The following is a 21,703-nucleotide window of genomic DNA, read 5'->3' as shown; positions in this document are numbered from 1 at the left end:
CAAATCCCCAGGAGCAGGAGTTAGAGACAGGAGGTTGTGGGACATGCAGAGTGGGCACTTCGAAGAAAAGTCGGGTCGTCTGGAAGGGCAAAGGGGCTCCTAACCACTCACTTACCTCCAGACCCTGTTTTAAACATGTTTCATATTTGTTGGCTCTTGTTCTCTTTTGTTATTGCTTGGGTAGAGTGAGGTTTGACTTTTCGGTAAATGTTTCTAGAATGTGATGGTTCTGAAGCTTTGGATGTAAACACTGAAAACACGGTTTTAAACTTACTACTCGGTGTGATGTAGCTATTCTTTTAGTGTTCCTTTGAAATCCCTTACCCCTGGTTAGTTTTGTTTGGGGGAAGCTTCATCCAACAAGTCTAGGCTAGTGGTGTAGAGATAGCCACCTGGACCCTTACAAGACCCTCAAGTTGCAGTCAGCTGTGACAGGTCAACTTTTGATCCTAAAGCTGAGCAACATGATAGACAGCCAGATGACTGTGCCACATTTTGTTCTAAATACAGCTCTCTCTTTAAAAGTTTTATTTATTTACTGTGTGTGGATATTTGTGTGTATGTGCTCACGTGTGTGTGCATGGAGGACAGATCGGCATGGTTTTCTCCCTCAGTCACTGTTCACCTTAGGTTTTTGAGACAGGCTCTCACTAATCCTGGAGCTCCCAACTGGGTTAGACTGGGAACTCCAGGGACTGTCTTGTCTCTGCTTCCCCAGGGCTGGGATAGGCATGAATCCCCATGTCTGACTTTCTGTGTGGGTTCTGGGGAATCAGATCTCAGAGCCTCCTGCTGTGGGGTGAGCCCTTTGCTGATGGGGCCGTCTCCCCGGTCCTTAGGAACCTCTCTTTAATATTTTACCCCTTTCAGGTAAATAGCGGAAAGTTCTATCAATACACACTTAATGGGGTTTGTGGCAGAGTGAGTACTGAAGGCATCCCCCCAAGATTTTCCGCCCCTATTGCTAATGTGACCCAACTGGGTAACTTTGCTCTAAGTAACTACATATAAGATTGAAGTGAGAGGGATTTCAATGTAGGTTTTAGGGTTGGATATCTTACATGTCAAATTCTGTGTTGGCTTTTGTTCACTTAGATCCTTACTGATCAGTTAACTCCTTTGAGTCAGGTCTTGTAAAATGGGGACAATTGCAAAGGATTATTGTAGACCATAAGATTTTTTTTTTTTTAAAACAGAGACCCTTCTTTATTTTTAATTTTTAATAAAGTCAGCTTTTATATGTCTTGTGCTTAGCATGGTACTTGAACACCTGAGTGCTTATTTAAATATTTTTTAAAGAACTAAATTGAATTCTAGTGAAAATGAAATCAAATGTTTTTTGCATTTGATTATTTTGATACATCTTGCCTTTTAAACAAAAGAAAAAATTAGTAACCTTTTAAAATAGAAAGTTATGGAGGATTTCAGGATCTATAGACTTCCTTATATTGGTGGCCTGTGCTAAATGTAAAGGGCCTGCTACTCGATAGGCTTTTAATAATGTAAAAAGCTTGTCCTTGTTTCTCACTAGTTGTTGGCAGTGTTCTTCCTCAGCCTTTTCTACAACTAGACCAGTTTCTTGGACTTCTTGGCTCCCATGGGGGGAGGGGGGATGGCATTTTCCAAAGATCAGCAGTATGGTGTAGTTATGACCATGAACTTGGGACCTGGAAGAGGATACCCTGAGGAGCTCTGCCACCTACCAGCCTGGTTAAAGAGGAGGGCTAATCTGATCCAGAGCCTGTTTTCTCCTCTGTATACAATGGAGTCAGTCCTTTGCCTGCCTTACAGTGTTGTGCAGGTCCGACTGTCGTCATCTTACACAGATTGCCTAGTTAGAGCTCGTGTCTGGCAGGTAGGATGCACTGTGTATAACTGCTTCTGAGAAGTATAACTGTTATTATTAAGTGTTATTTGCCAGGGATAAAAATTTTCTGTAAGCTGAATGTAGTACCACATACCTCTAGTCCCAGGACTTAGAAGGCAGAGGCAGGAGGATCACCACAAATTCCAGGTCAGCCTGGTCTATAGATCAAGTTTTAGGCCAACCAGGGCTAAGACCCTGTCTCAAAAAAACCAAACCAAACCAAAACCAGAAAGGAAGAAATTTCTTTCCTGAAGTTCATGTAGATTTGAACCCCGTATGTATCTCTAGGTTAAACAGAGAGCTTGCTGAGTGCTCACACATCGTTGTCAGGGCATGTACTCATCAAGCTTATTTTTCTGTCTGCTAATGAAATACAAGGTTCTCTGTGTACTGTTTCTTGATAGAATGTCTTGCCAGCTCCAGGTAGATTACTGCATGTCTGCCATCCCTGGAGTTACACTGAGAGATTTTTCTGATTCTGTGTTATTGGCATAGCTGTAGACATTATAATGATCGTGTGACCCATCTTAGTCCCCAGAAGACTGTGGTCTATTCTCAGTGAATTAATTGCACAGATGGCTTTCTCTTTTCCCCACATCACGTGGAATTTGATGTTTATTTTGGCAGTTCTTGCATAATCTTACTTAACCCTAGACCATAGTCACTCTATGGCTTCTGGTAACGGGTTTTGCATATCTGTGCTCAGTTGAGTTTCCAAATTAATGCAGATGATAAAATGATATGTATCAGGGCAATTCCTTGCGAACCTGGGGAGGAGGATGATGGTGATGATGATTATGATATTTGTCTTCCAGTGTTTATCCTGGCTACTCTGGGCAATCAAATTGTTACAATCAAAAAGTATACTTTTTTAGACCCCTAAGTATTACAGATAAAATTGGAAACTATAATTTTCTTCAACTAGTAGAATCTTCCTAGTACTATAGTCACTTTAAGTTGCATTTTTCTTTTTGTTTGTTTGTTTGTTTTGAGACGGTCTCCATATGTGGTACAGAATGGCCTTGAACTCACTATGTAGCACAGACCTCAAATTTGTGATCCTCCTGCATCAACCTCTCAAGTGTTGAGATTACAGCTGTGCACCATCACACCCAGATGACTAGTTTTCTTTAAGCCACAAGAGCTATTTTAAAATGCAGTTACTTTGGATTTCCAGATTTGTGTCCATCTACTTAATATTGTCCCTCCCCCTTTAAAATTTATTTTATTTAAAAATAAATTACAGCTTTTTTACAAATGTTCACAGTGCACACTTTACCATTTTAGTCATTTTTAGGAGTACAGTTCTGTGACGCTTGCCACTAGGACATCATCTTTCCCATTTGAAACTCTACATTAGGTTTTTCTTTGTAATCATTTATTCATCAAAAGAGTAATCTAGAAAGAAGAATGTTGTAGAAAGAGTACTAGATCATCTGTAAGTGTAAGTGTGAGTTTAGAACAAACTGCCAGACTTCTCATTTTGCATTTCCCACAAGCAATATATGCGCTCAGTTACTAGACATCCTCTCAAAGAGTGATATTTTTAAGTCTTTTTAATTTTAGCCATTCTAGTGGGTGTGTGGTAGTGTTTCACTGTGACTTTAATTTCATTTTTCCTGATGACTAATGCTGTTGAAAATCTTCCCATGCATTTATTTTATGTTCGTATATCTTTTTGGATGAAGCATCTGTTACAGTTTTCTTTTTCATTTTAGAATCAAGTCCTTTGTCCTGTTATTGCTGAATTGTAAAAGTTATTTTATAACCTAGATGAGAGACCTTTATCATGTCTTATGGATATTTTTTTTCAGTCTGTACTTTGAATTTTAATTTTTGTTTTTTTAATTTTAATTTTTCTAACAGTGATGTTTGAAGTAGAAATAATTTAAAATGTGACCAAGTCTGATTTTTAAAAAATTTTTATATGCATTGATGTTTGACTTGCATGTCTTTGTAAGGCAGGTGAATCCACTGGAACTTGAATTACAGACAGTTGTGAGCTGCCATGTGGGTGCTGGGAATTGAACCTGGGTCCTCTGGAAGAGCAGCCAGTTTTCTTAACCACTGAGCCATCTCTCCAGCCCCACTGATTTAATCTTTCATTTTTAAAAAGATTCATGCTTTTATAGTTTCCTAAAAATACTTTCCTAGTCCAAGGTCATAAAACTTCTAGATGTTTTTATAACTTTACTTTATTCTTAGACTTAAGACTCATTTTGAGTTAATTTTTGCATATGATGAGATAAAGGTGTGAGTGTTTAGTTACACCATCGTTGGGATGAATGGCTTGTCTCTGCTTTGACACCTGTGTGAAGGACATGCGTTGACCAGGTGGATAGGTAGATAGGTAGATAGGTAGGTAGGTAGGTAGGTAGGTGTATAGGTAGGTAGGTAGGTAGGTAGGTAGGTAGATAGGTAGGTAGGTAGGTGGATAGGTAGGTAGGTAGGTAGATAGATAGGTCTCTCACACCTGTGTGATGGACATGTGTTGACCAGGTGGATGGATGGATGGATGGATGGATGGATGGATGGATGGATGGATAGATAGATAGATAGATAGATAGGTGGATAGGTAGGTAGGTAGGTAGATATGTAGGTAGGTAGGTAGGCAGTTGGATAGGTAGGTAGGTGGATAGGTAGGTTGGTAGGTGGATAGGTAGGTAGGTGGTTAGGTAGGTAGGTAGGTGGATAGGTAGGTAGGTAGGTAGATATGTAGGTAGATAGGTAGGTAGGTAAGTAGGCAGGTAGGTGGATAAGTAAGTAGGTAGGTGGATAGGTAGGTAGGTAGGTGGTTAGGTAGGTAGGTAGGTGGGTGGTGGGTAGGTAGGTAGGTAGGTAGGTAGGTCTCTCGAAGCCCTGTGTTCTCTTTGTTGCTCCTTGAGACCAATGCTATGTTGGCCCAATTTTTGTTACCTTGCGGTGAGTTCTCAGCTCCAGCAGTGTGAATCTGCTAGCTTTGTTTTTCTTTTCCAAGATTGTTTTTGGCTATTTTAGATTTTTTTGTATTTCTATGTAAAATTCAAAACCGTATTGCCAGCTTCTATTCAAGCCATCACCAGCTTCTGTTTGGTGTTAGTTGAATTTCTTTTTTTCTCTTTTTCTGTTTCTGAGACAGGGTGTTGAACTTGTGTAACCAGAGACCACCTGGAACTTCTGATCCTCCTCCTTCTATCCTCCAAGTGCTGGGATTTCAGGGGCACACCTCATACCAGCCTTTGTAGAAAGCTGATTTCTTAATACTAAGTCTTTAATCCATGAATATTGTTTCCCTGACCACTTACTTAGGCTCAATAATATGATTAATGACTTTAGTTGTTGTTTTTAGTAGGCGGAAATGTCTTCCCTTTGCCTAATTATATAATAAGTGGTACTAAAAAGTCTTTGGCTGGTGTTTTGACCTGACCCTGTACATGGGTTTGTCACCCCAAAGTCAGAGTAAGTTGAGATCTAATATGGAGAATCTACCAGCTTTTATCTTAACTTATTTTTTCTCCTTTGCTTTAGATAGGAACATTCTCTATTTAGTTTCTGCAAGGCTCTCTTGTCACCTGAGTTTCATTTCTGTTACTGATGTTTTCGTGACTCCTGGTGTTTCCACACGACTGCTTCTCCTTTTCTGGCGCACATTGTGGAGAGAAGTGACTGTGCACAGGCAGCCGTCGGAAGCCTGTGGTGGCCGTGGCCACGTAGGCCTTGCTCTGGCCTTCTGCAGACTCTGGAGTGTGCTTTGTGGTTAACCTGACGAAAGGCAGTGGCTGATTTTTATGTTTAATCAGGAGACAAAGAGCATGAAGTGTTTTGCACCTTAGGTCAAAGTTGTTTTGATTATTCTTCTTTGTATTTGCTGTGGATATTTATATTATCTAGATGGGGTCAGGGTTTGGATTTTCATATTTAATTTGGAGTTCAGGTTTTGAAACAGTGGTTTAAAATAGTAAGGAACTTTTTACCATCAAATTAACATTTTGTCTTTTTCCAAAAGAACTTTCAAAATATTAATGCAACTTTGAGCTTATTTTTACTTTTATAACTTATGTGTATTAACTATAAAACAAAGCAATAAAATTATAAGCACTCTGGAGAATCAGTTGTACTGACATTGATATACAAAGATAATTAGGAATTTATACTGAAAATGTATATTATTAAAAATTTTAAAATACAGGTTGAAATTAAGAATGTGGTGATTGTATATGGATTCTAATTATGTCAAAATATTTGTTGTTTAGAATCATCTCAGGAAGAATCATTATGGAACATTCAGTTTTTCTAAAAAGTAGGCTAAGAACTTCAGTGTTGGGGCTGGAGAGATGGCTCAGGTGTTAAGAGTACTGGCTGCTCTTCCAGAGGTCCCGAGTTCAATTCCCAGCACTCACATGGTGGCTCACAACCATCTGTAATGAGATCTGGTGCCGTCGTCTGGCCTGCAGGGGATATATGCAAGCAGAACACTGTATACATAATAAGTAAATAAATCTTAAAAAAAAAAAAGAAATTCAGGGTTGTTGACTGCAACCATGCACTCAAGTGTATAGAAAAATTGAGAATTTTTAAAAAGATTTATTTATTTTTATGTGTCTGAGTGTTTTTCCTGCATATATTTAAGTGCACCACGTGCATGCAGTGTCCTCTGAGGCCAGAAGAGGGTGTCAAACCCTGGAACTGGCATTAAAGGTAGTGGTAAGCCACCTTCTACATACTAGGAACGGAACCTGGGTCCTTTGGAAGAGCAGCCGTTTAGGTCGGTTTATTGCTATAATAAAACACTATGACCAAGCTGGGCGGTGGTGGCGCATGCCTTTAATCCCAGCACTCGGGAGGCAGAGGTAGGGGGATCTCTGAGTTTGAGGCCAGCCTGGTCTACAGAGCGAGTTCCAGGACAGCCAAGGCTAAACAGAGAAATCCTGTCTTGAAAAACCAGCCAAACAAACAAACGAACGAACAAAAACCCACTATGACCAAGAGCCATTTGTAGAGGAAAGGATTTATTTAATCCTGACAGAGTGGTCTGTCATCCAGGAAGTCAGGGCAGGAACTGGAGGGAGGAACCAATGCAGAGGTCTCAGAGGAGTGCTACTTACTGACTTCTTCTCCCCTGGCCTGCTCAGCCTGCTTCCTTATACCATCCAGGACCACCTGCCTATGGGTGGTACTGTCCCTAGTGAGCTGGGCCCACTCATCAATCAGTAATCAAGAAAGTGTACTGCAGACTTGCTACAGGCAATCTTCGGGAGACATTTACTCAGTTGAGAATCCCTCTTACCAAATGACTCCAGACTGTGTCATGTTGACAGAAAACTAAGCAGGACAAACAGCAAGTGCTCTTTAACTGCTGATCGGTCTTTCCATCTCCCAAAATGGAGGCTCTTGACAAGGAGCATTGAAGGTTCCTAACACTTGTGTTGTGATCTGGGAACAGGTCCCAGTGGTCAGTGTTAGCTCTACTCAAGGGGATTGAGCACGTCGTTTTTCTCTCCCTCTCTCCTGAGTTTTGATTGGTGCCTCAGTCCTTCATTCTTGAGTTTGATTTTGAGTCTCATCTTGGTGGCTGATTTCCTCACGAAGTTTCCTGGTTTGAAAGCCTCAGAGGTGTCCTATTTCTCTGCTAGGTTGTCTTCTTAACTTGGAGAACATCTGAGCAGCCTGGAATGCTTAAGACAGCCATGTTTCTCTCCTTCAGAAACTTGAAGGCACAGTTCTGCAGTCTTCTTGCACTTGCTGGGTGTTTCTGTGCAAAGTTCCAGGAGAAGTCTGATGTGTGTGCTGTGTGACTTGTTTTTTACTCAGTTGCCCATAGTTCTTTTTTTTTTTTTTTTTTTTTTTGTTGTTGTTGTTGTTGTTTTCTCAAGACAGGGTTTCTCTGTATAATAGCCTGGCTGTCCTGGAACTAGATCTGTAGACCAGGCTGGCCTCAAACTCAAAGAAATCCACCTGCCTCTGCCTCCCAAGTGCTGGGATTAAAGGTGTTCGTCACCACTGCCCAGCGCCCATATAGTTTGTTTGTTTGTTTGTTTGTTTGTTTTTTTTTTTTTGGTTTTTCGAGACAGGGTTTCTCTGTGTAGCTTTGCGCCTTTTCTGGAACTCACTTGGTAGCCCAGGCTGACCTCGAACTCACAGAGATCCGCCTGGCTCTGCCTCCCGAGTGCTGGGATTAAAGGCGTGCGCCACCACTGCCTGGCTAGTTCTTAATTCTTAAAGTTCATCAGAAATATTCCCAGTTGCATGTGTGAGTCTCTGTACACCTCTCATACAACTCAGTTACTTAGACTCCAAACTCACAGCATGTAGCAGAAGAAAAAACTAGAGATCAGGAACACCGAGCACACAGTGTTTATCAAAATTATCTGGCTATGGATAAAAATGAAAAATAGTAGATCTAATATTTAGTATGTGTAATGTTTAAAGTATTGAAAATGGAAACTGAGGCCTTTGTGGTTTGTATGAAGAGCGGCCTGGAGGTATGGACAGTGCTGGGTTTCTGAAAACGCAGGACAAGCACCTTCCTGGGCGTGCGGAGGCCTCTCATTCCTTTCTAATTCTGGATGAATGGCAGGCATTTGATACTTAGTTCTTTTAGTGTCGTGAAATATGTCCAGAATTTCCTTTGCAGGATTACCTTCTCTGTGACATCTTTGGCCCTTATGTCACAACCAGTTTCTTAAGTTACGTCAATAATTTGGCCAGTATTTCATATAATTGAGAAAGAATGAGTTCTCTAAAAAGTGGACTTTAGAAAATTGGCCTTTGGGGAACAAAAAGCATTAAACATTAGAAACAAAATAAATTCCAAATAGAAAAAACACTTAATTATAGGGCGTGTGTGTGTGTGTGTGTGTGTGTGTGCGCGCGCGCGTGTGTGCGCGTGTGTGCGTGATGTTTCTAGGGCCCAGAGCAGCCTGGTGCAGCATTCCTGAAAACCAGAAACCATGAAGGAAGAAATGAATAGATTTACCTACATACTTAAAACTTATAATGAAAACACTACAAATAGAAATTAAAAACTAAACAAAGAAAGAATAAAAGATATTTACTTATATATGACAGACCATACTTAATGAGTCTCTTTTGGCAATAGAAGTAGCCATTAGAACAATAAGCAATATAAACAGGCCTTTTTCCAGAGTGGCTAATGTAAGAAGGCTTGTGTCCTTATTAGTGTTGGAGCTTGAGACTTTTTTTTTTAACCCAGGAGATTGGCAAAATACAAAGCATCAATCATCTCAAATGCTAAGAGTAAAGTAAATTGTAAATTGATACCCTGTTTGGTAGTAACTGTCAAAAAACTCGTTATCTCCTTGACTCATATCTATTGTTAAGTCATCCATAGAGATAACACATCTATGAAAGGTGAATATTTCTGCAGATGTTTTTAGATCATTCGTCATGTTCATCCATACCAGAATAAATAAGTGTATCCATACTATGCAACCTTTTGAGGAGTCAGTCCTGATTATATGGGTATGGGCTCCTAAGTCAGGTGACCAGGCTTTCAATTCTGAATTCATCGTGTTAGCTGCTCAATCTAGGTTTACTTGATTTCCTGGGTCCTAATTTTCCCTGTGAAATGAAGACAATTGAATATCCTTCAGAGGATTGTTGAAATAATTAAACTTTTTGATGTATAGAATAGAGGGTAGAAAATAAGTACTCATTAAGTATGGGTTATAATTTCACTTTGTTATTAAAGTATTTCTAAAGCATTCCAACATGCTGGAGTGGTGAGGTTATCTTAGTTACTGTTGTATTGCCGTGATGAAACACTATGGCCAAGACAATTTATAAAAGGAAGCATTTAATTGGGACTTGCTTACAGTTTCAGAGGGTTATTATCACGGCAGAGAGTATGGTGGCAGGCAGACAGACAGTCATGGGGCTTGAGCAGTAGCTGAGAGTTCACATGTTTTCTGAAAGTTTCATGCAGACAGAAACCAAGACAGACCAAGCCTGATGTGAGCTTTTGAGACACAGAGCACACCCCAGTGACACACCTCCTCCAACAAGGTCACACCTCCTAATCTTTCCCAAACAGTTTCACGAACTGGGGACCAAACATTCAAATATATGAGCCTGTGGGACCTTTCCCATTCAGACCACCACAGGGGTACCTTGTGTTTTGAGTAAAATATAAAACAAAATTGAGACCAGTGAGTATAGATGGCAATACAGTTTCTGGATGTAGGTCAGTCACTGGTAGAGTGCTTGCTTGCCTCATATGCCTTAGGCCCCGGGTTGGCACACAAAACAGTATGTGTACATATATGTATGAGAAACTGGAATATCATCCCTACTACTGTTCATTACCAGGAGAAAAGACTGTGTTCTGTAAGATCCATTAAGCTGATCTGAGTTTTGTTCAAGTCCCAGCTCTTGTCTGGGCATGGCAGTATGTACTTATAATACCAGTTCTCAGAAGGCAAAGGCAGAAGAATTGTGGGTAATGGGCCAGCCTAGGCTATATAGTGAGACTCTGTCTCAAAAGAAATGTTTTAAATGATAAATGTGCTTGTATTTGAGTATATTAATACATGAATAAATCTGAAAGGCTGAAGGCTGGTCTTAATGGCGGTAACTTCTAAAGAGTGAGATTTGAGGAGGGCAGTTAGATTATCAGTTTTTAAAAGAAATTTTAGTATATTTTTTTCAAGCATGAATTATACTTGAAATTGTCTACAAATTGTGTAGCTAGTCCACCTGTTAAGTACCAATCCTATTCTCTAAATGGTATCTGCTTTCTCTCACTTTCTTTAGTGACTTACTAAGGTTTTTCTGCAGGAACATGCTTACCCAGCTGACGAACTCATGCCTTTAACCTGTAGAGGCCGCGTCAGAGGCCAGGAGCCGAGCCGGGGTGATGTAGACGATGCCTTGGGAAAGTGAGTATGAGCATAAGGCATAGCATGGCATTCAGAGTAGCCAGGTCCCACTGGGAGAGGCTTTGCCAACTTTAAATTCCTTTTTTCATGTATTTTTTTTATTGTGTGTGCGTGTTTACATATGTGCCGTGGTGTGTAGGTGGAGGTCAGAGGACAATTTGCAGGAGTCAGTTCTCTCTGTTGACCCTGTGGGTCCTGGGAATTGAAACACTTTTACCTACTGAGTCCTCTCACAGGCACAGTGGACAAGATTTTAAAGAATGCCTTAAAAAAGAAAGAAAAAGAAGTCTGCCTTCAATGTTCTATTAGGTCTTTTATTCTTTCCTGTTCTAAAAAAGTAACTTATTTCTTATATCTGAGAAAAATTAGCTTATTAAACTGGGTGTGACATTAAAAAACTATTTAACTTTGATGTAATCTTTAAATTGTACCTGAGGGCATCACCATGTTCTAAGGTGCCACGGCATATGCATGGATGTGATATGTTTTGATTGATAATTACTAATTTATTCATGATGCTGAGATTGGCCCCCTAGCATTGGGCTTTAATGTTTTGTTTCTTTTAAAAGGAGCCAATGAAGTTTCTGTGCATCCTCAAAGATACCTAGGATGTTTCAGATTGTTAGGTTGTCTTACATATCACGTGACACTGTAGATCCATGGAGGAGCTGCTTATTAGACACTACAGTAGGCTGTAGATCATTCTGCTTACACATTCATGGATGAGCATTTCAAGCTCTAGTGTTATATATCTTGTTACACTTGTTTCCTAGGTTTTCCCTAACACTGATCGATTCTTTGGATACTCTTGTGGTAAGTTCCATTTTTCCTGGAATTGCTTATTTTATAAGTTTAATGATATCCACACTCAAGTAATATAAATGCAATCAGCATACTATGTACAGAATAGAAGCCGTAAGAATTTAAGATGTTCGCCAGGCGGTGGTGGCGCACGCCTTTAATCCTAGCATTCGGGACACAGAGGCAGATGAATCTCTGTGAGTTCAAGGCCAGCTTGGTCTACAAAGTGAGTTTCAGGACAGGCTCCAAAAACTACACAGAGAAACCTTGTCTCAAAAAACAAAAAACAAAAAAAGAAAGAAAGAAAGAAAGAATTTAAGATGTTCAAATCTTTACTTCTTGATAAAGCTTGAACTTTATATTGCTGAGTTATGTCAAATTATTGTCAAATGCAATCATGTAGCATATTAGAGATACTCAAATGACTTCTCAAGATGTCAGCTCACATGTCTGCCCTGCCTTTGAGTAAGGTGGTTGAAGCTTTTAAAGAAGGTAATTTGGGAAAATGCTTTGCTTTTCTTATTCCATGATAGTATGCTATATGAGAACCATGAAAAAGATACTGTTAGATGTCGTATTTCTGATTTAGTGGTCCCTGGTTTTTTGCATATCATAAGGGAAGAGAGAGAAAGGATACAGAAAATATCCTGGCAGACATAAGCTTATGTTCTGGAGCTGTACAGTCTCTGGGAAGGTACAGCTGTCCCCTAGGAGACGGAAGGATGCGGTTTATGTGTAACTAACTGAATGAGGCACAGGGCTGCTTTGGGATGGGGAGATGAGGAACAGGAGCAGTGAGTGACAGCCCTACAGGAGCGCTGGCGTGTCTTCCTCATTCTGGCTTTATTCCTTCAGACAGCAGAGTCCCCTCTCAGTTCTCTGTTATGTTCTTAATTTATTTTCATGACTCTGGACTTTAGTTATCGCTACTGTTTTATAAAATATTCTCAAACGTAAAGAGCTGACGTGGTTCTAGGCTGCATAATGTTCCTACATTTAGAAATCTGTCAACTTCTCTTATTGGGTAAACACAGATTATTATCAAGGTAATGTTTTTTAGGTTGTATCTTTTTAAAGAGTTTGGCATTAGTTCTCAAGGTAAGAAGCCTAGACTAGTAATAACAGCATTCTTTGGGATCTTGTTAGAAATACAGAGTTTTCAGGGCTGGTGAGATGGCCCAGGAGATGCGTTTCTCACCGAGCGGGACACCCTGACAAGCAGGCCCCACCTGGTAGAAGGGGAGAACGACTTATGCAGATTGTCCTCTGCCCTGGACGTGGACACTGTGGCCGAAGTGTGCCTACACACAAACACAGGCATGCACCAGAAATGAGATACCACTTTATAAAATATTTAATTTCAGTCTTTTCAAGTGGGAATAACCAAAGTAGCTACAGATCACCATAGCATTGGAAATGAGCAAATTCATTTTGAATTTTTAATCATTATGTTAAGTATTTTCTTTTGATTTCAAGCAGAAGAATTGGAGAAACATAGAGAACTTTCAAAGGTTTTCCTGCATTTAGAGTGGGGATATTATTTTGCATGTTTTTTTAATCAATGCAAGTATAAATTTGCCTTTTAAGTGGTGGGTTTTTTAAAAAAATTTTCATGATTTAGCAATTTGAAAATACTAACATAGCGTATCACTTATAGTGATTAGTTTATAGAACCCAACCATTTTTATTTTGTTTGTAACATAATATGTTAAGTCTTTTTTTCTTGTTGTAGTTTGATTTTTAAATGCATATTGTTCAAAATACTAGTTTCGACCTATTGTCGTAGAATCGGGCCCCTTTAAGTCTGAAATCTGAACAGGCAATAGTTATTGAAACAGATTAGAAGCAATGGAGGGAAGGAGAGGCCCTTTTGTTACTTGGTAGGAGATAAAGAGACAGATAAAATGGTGAGTCTGTTAGAGTCATTCTGTAGCTGATCATGGACAACGATAGCCACTTTTTGGAAGTTTGGCATTGATGCTCCCGTGGTGTGTTTGGAGAAGCTCCTGGGCCTCTCAGGAGGGAAGTGTGGCTGTGAATTAGAGTTCTCAAGAGGAGACCGCAGAGATTAACAAGGTGATAAGAAAAAGGGATGGCCAGTGGGAGAGAGCAGTTGCGTCTCCTTCCCAAAGGATGGGAGGGCATATACTCGGCATGTGCTGCTGTAGGACTTCTGTGTATTGTGAGACTGGGAAGAGAAACTGGTCAGTTCAGAATCAGGTTCCCATTGACTTTGATTTCAGGCTGCCCTAAATTTTACTTGAATTTTAGACACACACACACACACACACACACACACACACACACACACACACCCTTAGGGAATCTCTCATACTTAGGATCAGATCAAATTTCAGAAAGTTCTGCAAAGTATTGTCAAACAAAAAGATTGAACAGTCAAAGGCAAACTTCTTTTACTCATCTAGTCTTTAAATAACATTTAATCATGTCCCTAGATGGAAAGTAGAAAGCCTCCTTTGTAATGACACTGACCCCTTTTCATAGAGCTCATTCCAAGAACTCACTGAGGTCTCAGTTGAGTCACGAGTAGAGATTTGAATGATTATAACAGTAATGATATTAAACACTTGACAATCAGCACTTAAGTCAGACACTCTGGTTAAAGTACTTCACACACATGATCACATTCGAGAAAACAGTGCTACAGAGTCGGTCCTCCTTCCTTTATAGATGAAGGAATCTGCTCAGAGTTGAAGTAACTTGACTTGAATCACAAGGGACCAAAGGGAAAGAGCCAGAGCTAAACCAGGACCTGTTTTACACCATAATATTACCATAATAGTACACTGCCTGTTTTGCCACCAAGGGGGTAAGGGTGGCATAGGGTGAAGGCTTAGCCTCAGTCGGGTGAAGACTGTGATGTCTTCTGGAGTGGGCAATTTCTTATTTTACATATTTATGTATTTGTTTGTTCTGTGTATGTATGTGGTACAACTTGCAGGAGTTGGTTCTCTCTTTCTGTCCTATGGTCTCAGGGATTAAATTCAGGCACCCAGGGTTGGCAGCGGATGCCTCTACCCACTGAGCCATCTCACAGCCCAAGAGAGCTTAGTTTCTAAGATGGTGCTTGAGGAGCAGGATGCCTGTTTACTTTGTTCTGACTGAGAAGCCAGATCCCAGTAGAGTGCACCTCACTCACGTGGCTCTAGCTGTTGGTCATGGACAGCATGCATGTATACAGACATGTACAGTACTGGAGGAAGAAGGACTAGAAGTAGCAAAAGGAGAAGTTCTCTATGTAGCCCTGTCTGTCATCGAAGTATGAAAAAGAATCTTTTTACCTGAATCACTCGGTTCTGGAAGTTTGTATTTTGGAACGTGACCTAGGCTTTACAGGCTGGGCATTCCTAATCCAGCAATCCAAAATACTTGAAATCTGTAACATTTTGAGTGGTGCCAACAAAATATTAGATAGATGCATTTTAGATTTCAGATTTTGGGCTTAGAGATGTTCAGCCTGTATTGAGTCTACTCTGAATTCCTTTGATGGGTCTTTTAAAGCCCTGAATGTACATCAGTGTGCAAAGATGCTCTGTTGTCTGTACTTAGCTTTTCAGTTTTAGACATTTTCACATTTTTTATAATATACTTAAGGGTTATATTATTTTGTATGCATCATTTTTCTGAGTCTTAAAGTATGCTAACATTGATTTAGTGTCTCATTCTGAGTATAGTTTTTTTTTTTCTTGGCGTGGTAGAAAAGACTTTTATCTCATTCTTTTCTTCTCCTAGGTTTTAAACAAAACTAAGGAATTTGAAGATGCCGTGAGAAAAGTCTTACGAGATGTTAATTTAGATAATGATGTGGTTGTGTCAGTCTTTGAAACGAACATCAGAGTTCTTGGGTAAGTATGCAGCACAAAGTTGTAGTGTTAACGTAGAAGAGCTTCAGGCTGATTGTTTCCTGAAGGCGGTAAAGGAGCTTCTTACGCTTAAAAGGTAAAATCTGGGGGCTGGAGAGATGGCTCAACAGTTAAGAGCACTGGCTACTCTTGCAGAAGACCCAAGTGCAATTCCCAGCTCCCACATGGCCTCTCACTACCACTGGAAGTCTAGTCCGAGAGGATCTGATGCCTTCTGCTGGCATTTGAGGACACTGCATGCATGTGTGGACAGACAGTTATGCAGCAGAAACACCCAAAAGTTACAGTTTTTAAAAAAGAAAAAAAAAAAGAGGATAAAATTTGGATTCCGGGCATATTGGCTGAGGCTTGTGATCCTAGAAAGATGGGGTAGGAGTAAGTAGTCTTAAGAGCAGCCTGGCCACACAGTAAGTCTGATGCCAGCCTGAGCTAGGGGGAGGCCCTGTCTCAACACCCTCCCCTGCAAAGAAGATAAAAGTTGGGGTGTTTTGAAACAGCCATGGGGATGACCTTGGATTATGCTGTAACACACACACAGTAGTCTTGGAGAGAGACCCAGACTACAGGTGATCCCTGAGTGAAAATGAAAAGGTTGAGTGACTTTACTGTTAGTTACATCAGAGGTTTCCAGGACCCTCCACAGTCAGCCAGCATTAACTAGGAGCCTCTGTAGAGAAGCCAGATGAGACTCAGTTAACAGGCTTGCTCCTCAGACAGTCAGAAATACCCTGGAGGGCTAAAAGTGTGAGATTATAAAATTAATTCATCACAATGTTAGGTAAGTTTATGTTTAATAGCTTTTGTAATTCTCTGTCCCATTTTCTTGTCAAAGTCAGTTACTCTTCAATTAAATGTAAGAAGTTCTTGATAGCTGTTAGAGATTATTAATCCTTTAATGAGATAAAAGATGTTTTTAATTTTTAAATGTTATAATAAGAGTCAAAGATTTTATGGTGATAAAATTTAAAGTTTAAATTTATTTTAAAAACACTTAGCTCATTTGTTAGAATACATATGAGATCTAGGATGATCCCTGGTTTAAGAAAATTTAAGATTCTTAAGAATGTCAAGTACTTTACAATAGATTGTGTATTTTTGCATTTATTTATTTGTTGTATGTATGGGGGAAGGACATGTAGATCAACTTGTAGGAAGGAGTCAGTTCTCTACTTCTACTGAGTGTGTTTTGAAGTTCAAGCTCTGACCTGCAGCCTTGGCAGCCAGTGTCTTTACCCACTGGGCCTTCTTTCCAGTCCCTGATGGTTTTTTTTTTTTTTTTTTTTTTTTTTTGTTATTTTTAATATGTTGGCTATGTGATTATAATAGTTTGTTATAAAATGAATAGCCAGTAAAAAAGAATGAAATTATTCTGTAGCCTTTCCTTATGTTTACAAATTGTGGGGGGTAAATGCTCATACCCTCTCGTGTATAGCTTGTAAATAAATTGTAAATACGTGTTTAATTAAATTTCAGGTAATGTTTTGTCTCTGTGATCCTAGGGGTCTTTTAGGTGGACACTCACTGGCGATCATGCTGAAGGAAAAAGGTGAATACATGCAGTGGTACAGTGATGAACTTCTCCAAATGGCAAAGCAGCTGGGCTACAAACTCTTACCAGCTTTCAACACTACCAGCGGCCTTCCTTATCCCCGAGTAAGTCACTGTGAACCAGGTCGACTTTGTTGACACTTCCTTATTGTTTGCAGGATGAGTTCTTGTGATCAGAGGTGTTCCTCTCCGTCATGAGCCTGGAAAGAGATGCGTCAGAGTTGACAGCAAAGTTATATTGATGTGGTGGCTAACTTAGATTTGAGCGACATGGAAATTAGATTAGCGTAAGCTCTCCTCAGCCTCAGTGTGTCAGACTAGATTCTGCTGCAGAAGGAGGAGACAGACCGCAGCGTGGGCCCAAGCTGTTGGTGCTGAAGTAGCTGTGAGTAGGAAGGTGTTACTCTCCCGGAGCGGCTGAGGAGGAAGTGGAGCTGCTGAGGAGAAAGCATTCAGACATTCAGGAGCGGTTGTCACGCGGTGGGCAGAGTGATAAATCTAAGAGACGCTCCAGAAGGAGGGATATGTCTGGGTGTAACCCTTACAGCTTTAGTGGGGCAGACTGAGGGAGGAGGCTGCGGTGTGGGTCACTGGCCCTGGGGTTCCGTGTAACCCTTACAGCTTTAGTGGGGCAGACTGAGGGAGGAGGCTGCGGTGTGGGTCACTGGCCCTGGGGTTCCGTGTAACCCTTACAGCTTTAGTGGGCAGACTGAGGGAGGAGGCTGCGGTGTGGGTCACTGGCCCTGGGGTTCCGTGTGACCCTTACAGCCTGTAGTGGGGCAGACTGAGGGAGGAGGCTGCAGTGTGGGTCACTGGCCCTGGGGTTCTTTCGTTGCTGGTTCTAAGGAGACCTGGCAGTAGTCGGTTGAGGGAGCTTTGCGATTGTTCTGTCCTCCCAGAGAAGTTTATCTCTAAAGCAGAGGGAAGGAGACTGCTAACACCGTTTCTGTCCTGTTTGTCCAAGTCAGACACGAGGTCGGCCACCTTCCCTTTCATTTGCTGCTTTGATGTTCAAGCCAATTTCATTTCATTTACAGACTGCAGTGTCTTAGTGTGGTTATTCTTTGCTCAGGCTTATTATTATTTTAGTATTACTAAAACATTTTATATTGAATTACTTTCAAAACTCGTGCATTCTCCCTGCCCTACTGACTGTTCCTTAACATTGAGAAATCTTCAGTGTGGCAGTAGACTGTCTAGTGTCCTCTGACAGTCCTTAGTTACTTTTCTATTGCTGTGACAAACGCCCTGGCCAGGGTAACATAAAGAAAGAGTTCCGTGCTTATGGTTTCAAAGGGCCGTGCGTGGTCCATGATGTCTGGGGGAAGACAGCAGGCAGGCGGCAGAGAGCCCCCGTCCATCCTGTCCGTCCCGCACGTCCATCCCGCACTGCAGGCAGACGGCAGAGAGCCCCCGTCCATCCTGTCCGTCCCGCACGTCCATCCCGCACTGCAGGCAGACAGCCGAGAGCCCCCGTCCATCCTGTCCGTCCCGCACTGCAGGCAGACAGCCGAGAGCCCCCGTCCATCCTGTCCGTCCCGCACTGCAGGCAGACAGCCGAGAGCCCCCGTCCATCCTGTCCGTCCCGCACTGCAGGCAGACGGCAGAGAGCCCCCGTCCATCCTGTCCGTCCCGCACGTCCATCCCGCACTGCAGGCAGACAGCAGAGAGCCCCCGTCCATCCTGTCCGTCCCGCACTGCAGGCAGACGGCAGAGAGCCCCCGTCCATCCTGTCCGTCCCGCACTGCAGGCAGACAGCAGAGAGCCCCCGTCCATCCTGTCCGTCCCGCACTGCAGGCAGACAGCCGAGAGCCCACGTCCATCCTGTCCGTCCCGCACTGCAGGCAGACAGCAGAGAGCCCCCGTCCATCCTGTCCGTCCCGCACTGCAGGCAGACGGCAGAGAGCCCCCGTCCATCCTGTCTGTCCCGCACTGCAGGCAGACAGCAGAGAGCCCCCGTCCATCCTGTCCGTCCCGCACTGCAGGCAGACGGCAGAGAGCCCCCGTCCATCCTGTCCGTCCCGCACTGCAGGCAGACGGCAGAGAGCCCCCGTCCATCCTGTCCATCCCGCACGTCCATCCCGCACTGCAGGCAGACAGCCGAGAGCCCCCGTCCATCCTGTCCGTCCCGCACTGCAGGCAGACAGCAGAGAGCCCCCGTCCATCCTGTCCGTCCCGCACTGCAGGCAGACGGCAGAGAGCCCCCGTCCATCCTGTCCATCCCGCACTGCAGGCAGACAGCAGAGAGCACTCTGGGATGGCAGGAGGCTTTGGACTCTTCAAAGCTCAGCCCTGTGACGTGCCTCCTCCAACAAGGCCACACCTCCTAATCCTTCCCAGATAGGGCCTGCAACTGGGGACCAAATATTCAAATGTGAGCCTATGGGGCTGTTCTCATTCAAACAACCACACTTCTATACCCCAGTGAAATGACTTTTCCGCCCCAAACAGTAGATAGTGCTCTCACAAACCGATAGGGACTTTTTTAATTGTTTTTTTTTTCAGGCCTACCATCTCTACTGCCTGGCATAACTTCTCTGAGAGTTTAAGGCAAGCTAGGCTCATTTTTTTGTAGTTAGGAAGTCATTGTTGACTGGGTAGTTGTTCAGCAGCATGACACAGGTAGGTGCTTTTCCAAGCAGAGGTCATATCCATTGATTTCCCAACCATGTGAGTATATCATGACTCAAACTCTTTCTTTACTGAAGACTAGAATTAATCCCTTTATTATTTAAATTTCCAGTTTGGCTATTTTTCCTTTTTTTCTTCTGTATGCACATTGTATGTATGTTAGTGTGAGCACATGCCCGTATGCATATGATTGAGAGTGTGTGTGTGTGTGTGTGTGTGTGTGTGTGTGTGTGTGTGTGTGTTGGGGTGGGGTATGGGCGTGGAGACCTGAGGTAGATGCTGGTGATCTTTCTTCAGTCTTTATTTTTTTGGAGACAGTGTCTCACTACCTGGAGCTCATTAGTTTGACTAGGCTAGCATGAACTTCAGGAATCCCCTGTTTGGGTCCTATCAGTACAGGGGTTACAGGAGTGTGCTGCCACCCCCAAAATACGGTCCTTGTGCTTATGCTGTGGCACTGACTGCCCTTTCCTGGGCCCCAGGTTTAGTTTTTTTTTTTTTTTTTTTTTTTTTGGTTTTTCGAGACAGGGTTTCTCTGTGTAGCTTTGCGCCTTTCCTGGAACTCACTTGGTAGCCCAGGCTGGCCTCGAACTCACAGAGATCCGCCTGGCTCTGCCTCCCGAGTGCTGGGATTAAAGGCGTGCGCCACCACCGCCCGGCCCCAGGTTTAGTATTTTAAGTAGCTCTCTTGTGAAACATCTTACATACTTCCTTTTACACATTATTTATTTTTTTCTTTTGAATGCATTCCTAGAAGAAAGAAGTATGAAATGCTTTTTAAGTCTGAGTACTTACTACCAAACTGCTTTCCCAGGGATACTTGTTTGCTCCCTCGATGTCACAGATGTGTGACACCCACACTGTATCGTGCCATTCTCTTCTTAGTATTGTGAGGGGAATGCAGTCATTGTAAGTGAGAACTTCTTTGTTTACTAGTATAATTGCATTGTGAATTGGACATTTTCCCTTAGTTTACTGAAGCTAGATGCAAAACTATTTAAAGCCCCGTGACATGCCTCCTCCAACAAGGCCACACCTCCTAATCCTTCCCAGATAGGGCCTGCAACTGGGGACCAAGTATGTGAACCTATGGGGCTGTTCTCATTCAAACAACCACACTCCTCTACCAATGTGTATGTATACATTGAATTTACTTTAGTAAATATGGTTAGTTTTTATTTTCATTTAATTTAATTAATGAAATAAATTAATTTTTTAAAAATAATTTTATGTGTGGGTGTTTTGTCTGTACATATATATGTGTACTACATGGCTGCCTGAGGAGGGCATCAGATCCCCTGAAACTAGAATTTCAGACAGCTGAGAGCCATGTGGGTGCTGGGAACTGAACTTGGGTCCTCTGGAAGAGCAGCCAGTGCTCCATCTCACCAGCCCCCTATTTTGAATTGTGTGTGTGTGTGTGTGTGTGTGTGTGTGTGTGTGTCTATCTGTCTGCCTGCCTGCCTGCCTGCCTGCCTGTGGGTGTGTGCATGAGTGCAAGTATCCATAGACACCAGAAGAAGGTATTGGATCAATTGAGCTAGAGTTACAGGGTGTTGTGATCCATCTGGTGTGGATGCTCGGAATTCTTGCAAGAGCAATACAAGCTCTTAACCATCTCTCTAGCCCTAGTTTTTGTTTTAAATAGGGGTTTTGGAGTTTGAGGAGTCTAGCATCTCTCTCTCTCTCTCTCTCTCTGTTTGTATAGAAATGTGTACACGTTTGTGTCTGTCTGTGTGTGTTGTTCATGTGTGTGCATGACAGAGGTGAACACTGGCTGTCTTCCTCAGTGGCCCCCACACAGTCTCTTGATGAACCTAAAGCTCCTGATTCAGCTAGACCAGCTGGCCCGTCAGCTCTAGGAACCCTGTTTCTGCCTCACTCACACACTGCCAAGCCCAGCCTTTTTTTCCATGAGTAACAGGATTGAACTCTGTAAGCACTTTACCAAGAGAGCTAGCTCCCGAGCCCCTTCTGTGTTTTTTGTGTTTTCTGTAACATGAAACATGTATTCTTTGAAGTGTCAAGAGTGTCCTCATACACACTTATCAATCAGTTACTTTTGCTCATGGAAATGGTGTAATCAGCTCCTGTTG

At 42.2% G+C, this 21,703-nt stretch overlaps 1 protein-coding gene across 2 annotated transcripts in view; it reads left to right on the top strand.

The window, feature by feature from the left end:
• Positions 1-21,703, top strand: part of Edem3 (ER degradation enhancing alpha-mannosidase like protein 3) — a 66,194-nt gene that overhangs the window by 5,340 nt on the left and 39,151 nt on the right. For both annotated transcript variants that reach the window (XM_059280453.1, XM_059280452.1), the window contains exons 3-6: positions 10,643-10,743; positions 11,517-11,556; positions 15,298-15,410; positions 16,928-17,081. In XM_059280453.1, coding sequence (XP_059136436.1) covers positions 10,643-10,743; positions 11,517-11,556; positions 15,298-15,410; positions 16,928-17,081 — 408 coding nt within the window. The remainder of the gene's footprint in view (positions 1-10,642; positions 10,744-11,516; positions 11,557-15,297; positions 15,411-16,927; positions 17,082-21,703) is intronic.

Source organism: Peromyscus eremicus, chromosome 15 (assembly GCF_949786415.1).
Source record: "Peromyscus eremicus chromosome 15, PerEre_H2_v1, whole genome shotgun sequence".
Taxonomy (NCBI): Eukaryota; Metazoa; Chordata; class Mammalia; order Rodentia; family Cricetidae; genus Peromyscus; species Peromyscus eremicus.
The sequence above is the reverse complement of the archived record's forward strand: the minus strand, read 5'-3'. Positions and strand labels throughout refer to the sequence as shown.